At 32.4% G+C, this 4,669-nt stretch overlaps 1 protein-coding gene across 1 annotated transcript; it reads left to right on the top strand.

Annotated features, from left to right (window-relative positions):
* Positions 1-4,459, top strand: LOC105420792 (senescence-associated protein 13-like). The gene is made up of 3 exons (XM_020668470.2): positions 1-34; positions 329-391; positions 3,273-4,459. Exons 1-3 carry the CDS (start codon positions 32-34, stop codon positions 3,504-3,506), a joined length of 300 nt encoding a protein of 99 aa, XP_020524129.1. The 5' UTR covers positions 1-31; the 3' UTR covers positions 3,507-4,459.
* The last annotated feature ends 210 nt before the right edge of the window (positions 4,460-4,669 follow it).

Raw genomic sequence — 4,669 nt, 5'->3', positions numbered from 1 at the left:
GCGACATCGCATATATGAAACTCGTGCGCCAATGGTGAGGATGTTTCCCATGTAATCGGACAGCCCATATTAGAGGGGGGAAATTCAAACACAGAAAGTCTCTCTCTTTCTCTCTAAGTGCACTCTTCCCCCTGTAAGTGCTCTCTCCCTCTCTCTATAATCACACTCGCTCTCCCCATTGACATGCTGAAATTCCCTTTCCCTCTCTCTTTTTCTCTCTAATATCATTACCCTGAAATTCCCTCTCTCTCTCTCTCTCTAAGCACACAAACCTTGAACCCCATTGCATTTTTTGTGTGCGCTGAAACTCGTGGATTTCGAGTTGCAGATTGGATTCCTCTACTGCGGATCAGAATACGGGAAGCTGATTTCAAGCTTTCCCCTATTTCAGGTATGAAAAACCTTCAATTTCAGGTATGAAAAACCTTCGATTTTGCTACCAAAACCAAATGGGGAAAACCTTCGATTATAAAATGGTGCTTGCATCTTTGCTAACAAAATGCAAATAGGAAACTTGCATTTTCCCCAATCTTTGCTACCAAAATACAATTGGGAAAACCTTCAATTATAAAATGGTGCTTGCATTTTCCCCAATCTTTGCTACCAAAACCAGATGGGGAAAACCTTAGATTGTAAAACGTGCTTGCATTTGTGCGGTGAAAGTGTTACACATAGCACTTTTTTATTTTTTTTTATTGCTGCCTTTTTATTTTTTTTTAAAGCTCCTGCATCTATATTGAACATGAATCATTTTGATATGATAAAATCTTCTTTTATTTAATAGCTTCTTATGCTTGCATTATCTGAAATCGTGTATATTAAATGCCAATATTTAAGGGTTTTGGATTTTCAGACATTGAATGTATAACACATAGCACATTTTTTCTTTTTTTGATGATAGAACAAGTTGATGATAGAAACCGGTGACTTAAAAAACGGATCGGTGACCCAGATCGGGCATCTCAAAAATTGATTCGGATTGGCGAATCGGCGATCCGGATCAGGAATCGGGTTGAATCGCTCGGATTAAACTTTAAAAAAATTATTAAAATTCATCATAAATGTTGTTTCTTAGGAATCCAATAAGAAATAAGAGTACTACATTATTAACTTTCATTGTTTTCATCAATTTATAAATATTGAGATGTTCTTTCCCTGTATGAATTTATGTTGACCATTAAATTTACAGCACACAAAAGTAATCATAGAATTATCATGGATTAAGTATATAATTATATATGGACTACAATAAAGAGTTGACTAAATCGATGAAAAATTGGCCACTAAAATCTCGAATTGGCGGAAAACCCTAATCCTCTAAAAAAACCCAAATTATTACAACCTAACTAACTATAATATTATATACCCACAATATTTTATAATTATTTTACTATATAAATAATAGCAAATCCAAAATATTTTATAATATCATCTAATTTAAAATGTATTATTGATAACTCTAAGAAAAATAGTACACGATTTATAATACAAAAATTAATAAATAAAATAAAAGATTTGGTTATCAATGTAGAAATTGTTAGTATGCGTACCAATTTTTTTAAACTTTTTCGGTTTCAAGAATAAATTGGTGGAAGAGATTGTTAGTAGAAAGAGAGAGATTTCAAATACCCTTATTGTATGAATCCTATCTTTAAATTAATATTACTAAATTTATGTTAAAGACCATTATAAAAATAAAAATATAATTGGACCATTTATTCCTAGATTGTATTAAGAAATACCTTTTATTTTTTTGACAAGAAATACTTATTGTGTTATCTTTTATTTTTTTTCTTATTGTGTTATCTTTTATTTTTTTTTACAAGAGAAATGTGATACTTGTTGATTATCTTCTTTTTTTTTTTTTTGACAAAAGAAGAAGATGTCGTACTACATTTTTTTTTGCTTGTTGTATCGCTTTTTATTTTTTTTTACAAGAAAAATAAAAAAAATGATCCTGCCAAAGTATATTTTATTTTTTTATGCCTTTTGTTTTATTTTTTTTGCAAGAAATACTAGTTATATTACCTTGTATTTTTTTTACAAGAAAAATAAAAAAATGTTGTATTATCTTTTTTATCTTTATCTTGAAAAACCTTTTATTTTATTTTTTTTATTTTTTTACAACAGTATTTTTTGCCTTTGTTTATTTTTTTGACAACAAATTATATGTTTTTTACAAGAAAAATAAAAAAATGTTGTATTATTTTTTTTATCTGTATTTTGAAAAGCTTTTTATTTTATATTTTTTCTATTTTTTTACAACAGTATTTTATGCCTTGCTTTATTTTTTTGACAACAAAAGTTTTTTGTTGTGCGCTACGGGTTTCGAACTAAAATTTTTTTTTGTTGTGCACTAAGGCTAAGGGGTTCGAAGTCAAAAAAATTTTTGTTGTGCGCTAAGGGTTCGAACTCAAAAAAATTTTGGTTGTGCGCTAAGGGGTTCGAACTCTGGGCGTCCACCGCAAAATCCAAGTTGTCAACCAAGACGGCCGCATCGCCTCATGTGATTTTATTTGATTCTATAATAATATATATTCAAACATCTTGCTTTAATGATTTTTTGTGGGAACTATCCCACATCGAAAGATGAGTGTTGCTTGGTTCTTTATAAAGTCTTTTGTAATAGATGCTCTGTTGCGTATGTAGAAAAGCGAGGAGAAAGACATGTGAGGTGAGTTACCACGTGTTGCACTCGTGAGACGGCTACTTGTGGCCACGAGTTGTTCTCGTGAGGCAGGCACGTGTAAAAAAAGATATTTTTTTGGTGAGACTCGCGATTCACTATTGAAAAATCGCCCGGTTCTCTCTGAACACAGGCGATTCCCGGTTTTTTCGTTGAACGAGTTTTCAAACAATGATAGAAACCCTACAACCAAATCAAGATGAAACAACTTGCTAATCGTTCCTAGAATGACCAGAACACTTCATGTGTCTTCGAATAAAACTAGTAGGGGATTTGGTTCGGGGTGAATACATGTAATTGATTATTGTTTTTCATCAGCCTTGATCATCCTAGTTCCTTAACAGCCAGACCTTAACAAATAGATTTAACTTCGAAAAACGTAAATCTGCCAATAACCTTCCATATTTTGTCATGGATTTCATGTAGAACTTTTTTACTGCTGAATTTTTACATAAATTGGCAGACCATGCCTTAAAAAATAAATAAACCCTTTGCCAAACACTTTTTACCTTTTGGGCATAATCAATTATATCTTTTACATTTTAATGTGAACAACTGATGTGTTTGTTGGGCTTCCTGGTATCAGGTGAACAATGTTGGGACATACATAGTAAAACCCACTGTTGAGTATACAGCTGAGGAACTCTCATTTGTAATGGAAACGAACTTTGGATCTGGTTACCAGATGTGTCAACTCTCACATCCTCTACTAAAAGCATCACGAGTGGGAAGCATTGTATTCATATCCTCGACTGCTGGGGTGGTTGCTGTAGACGTGGGTACTCCATATGCAGCAACTAAAGGAGATTTTAATCTTTGACTCTTTCATTTTGTGCCGTTGTTTTCTAATTTCTCTATCTCTTTCTCTCTCTTGTGTGCATGTGTCAGTGTAGGAGGCCATGACTCAAGCACAGTACCCGGCCTTGGACTGGGGCTGAGTGTTCCAGACTAAAAAGTGTTAAAAAATAATTAAAACCTCAAAAATATGAAAAATCAGTTTACAGCAAAATTTAACAAAATACATCTAATGAGATAAAAAGTAGTAAAAAATAGATTTTGAAAAATCAATTTGCTACAAGGAGTATTTTAAAAATAATCCAAGAAAGAAGTGAAAATATAAAAATAAGTATTCATGACTAAAACACTTTCCATTCTTTAAAGTAATAAAAAACATTAAAAACACGTTATAAATAATTTTTTTCTTATTTTTTTAGGTTTTTTCAATAGTATTTTTTTTTGTTTTGTGTTTTGTTTTTTTTAAGAGCCCGAACTTGACAATATGTGTATTTGGACAAGCTAACAGTCTTATCCAATAAATAACCATGTGAACTCTTATAGCCCTATCGCTCTTGAGAAAGTGTTGTCCTAAGTAGTCATACCCATTTAAAAAAATCCCTTTTTAATGGGAATTGATAGGTAACAGGTTCCTTTTTAGTCCTGATGGCCATTTTGTTGGTCTTTTGAAAATAATCAGGGTTTCAAAATCATGTGCACCCAAATGGCCCTTAACTAAGCATGAATATGGATTTCTTTTGTAGTAGGGTTGCAAGCATTTATGTTGGTTTCTGAATAACCGAAGGAGCCCAACGGGCTTCTCTAGTTATTCGCAGAAGTGGAACAAACACTTCCTAAAACTATTCAGTAACGGATGGCGGTGAAAGTAGTTTTGCTTTTGATTCAGTGATCCATCCAAACAGGGCCATGTGTATTGGCCCAATTATGTATTCCTATTCGTTTTGCTCTATGAAGTGAACTAACTTTGATGATTTCACATGGAAAAGGAATTTCTTCATAATAAAAATGTAACCAGATTAATGTAGAATCCTGAAGCTGCGTTTGAAGAAAGAAGATTAGATATAATTGGCATCCCAATTACAAAACCCCAAAACCTTAATATTCAAATAGTCATGATGGGAGGAAAAACTTGTTCGAAGATATGCAACATGTGCTACATAAATCCTTAGGATCATTGGCCAAACCTAG

The sequence above is a fragment of the Amborella trichopoda genome, chromosome 8 (genome assembly GCF_054954075.1).
Source record: "Amborella trichopoda isolate Santa Cruz 75 chromosome 8, AtrichopodaSantaCruz75HAP2 v2.0, whole genome shotgun sequence".
Classification (NCBI taxonomy): Eukaryota; Viridiplantae; Streptophyta; class Magnoliopsida; order Amborellales; family Amborellaceae; genus Amborella; species Amborella trichopoda.
The sequence above is the reverse complement of the archived record's forward strand: the minus strand, read 5'-3'. Positions and strand labels throughout refer to the sequence as shown.

Coding starts and splice junctions, on each gene's coding strand:
- LOC105420792 (XM_020668470.2), top strand. Junction 392..3,272: donor CAAGCTTTCCCCTATTTCAG/GTATGAAAAACC, acceptor TCCTGGTATCAG/GTGAACAATGTTGGGACATA.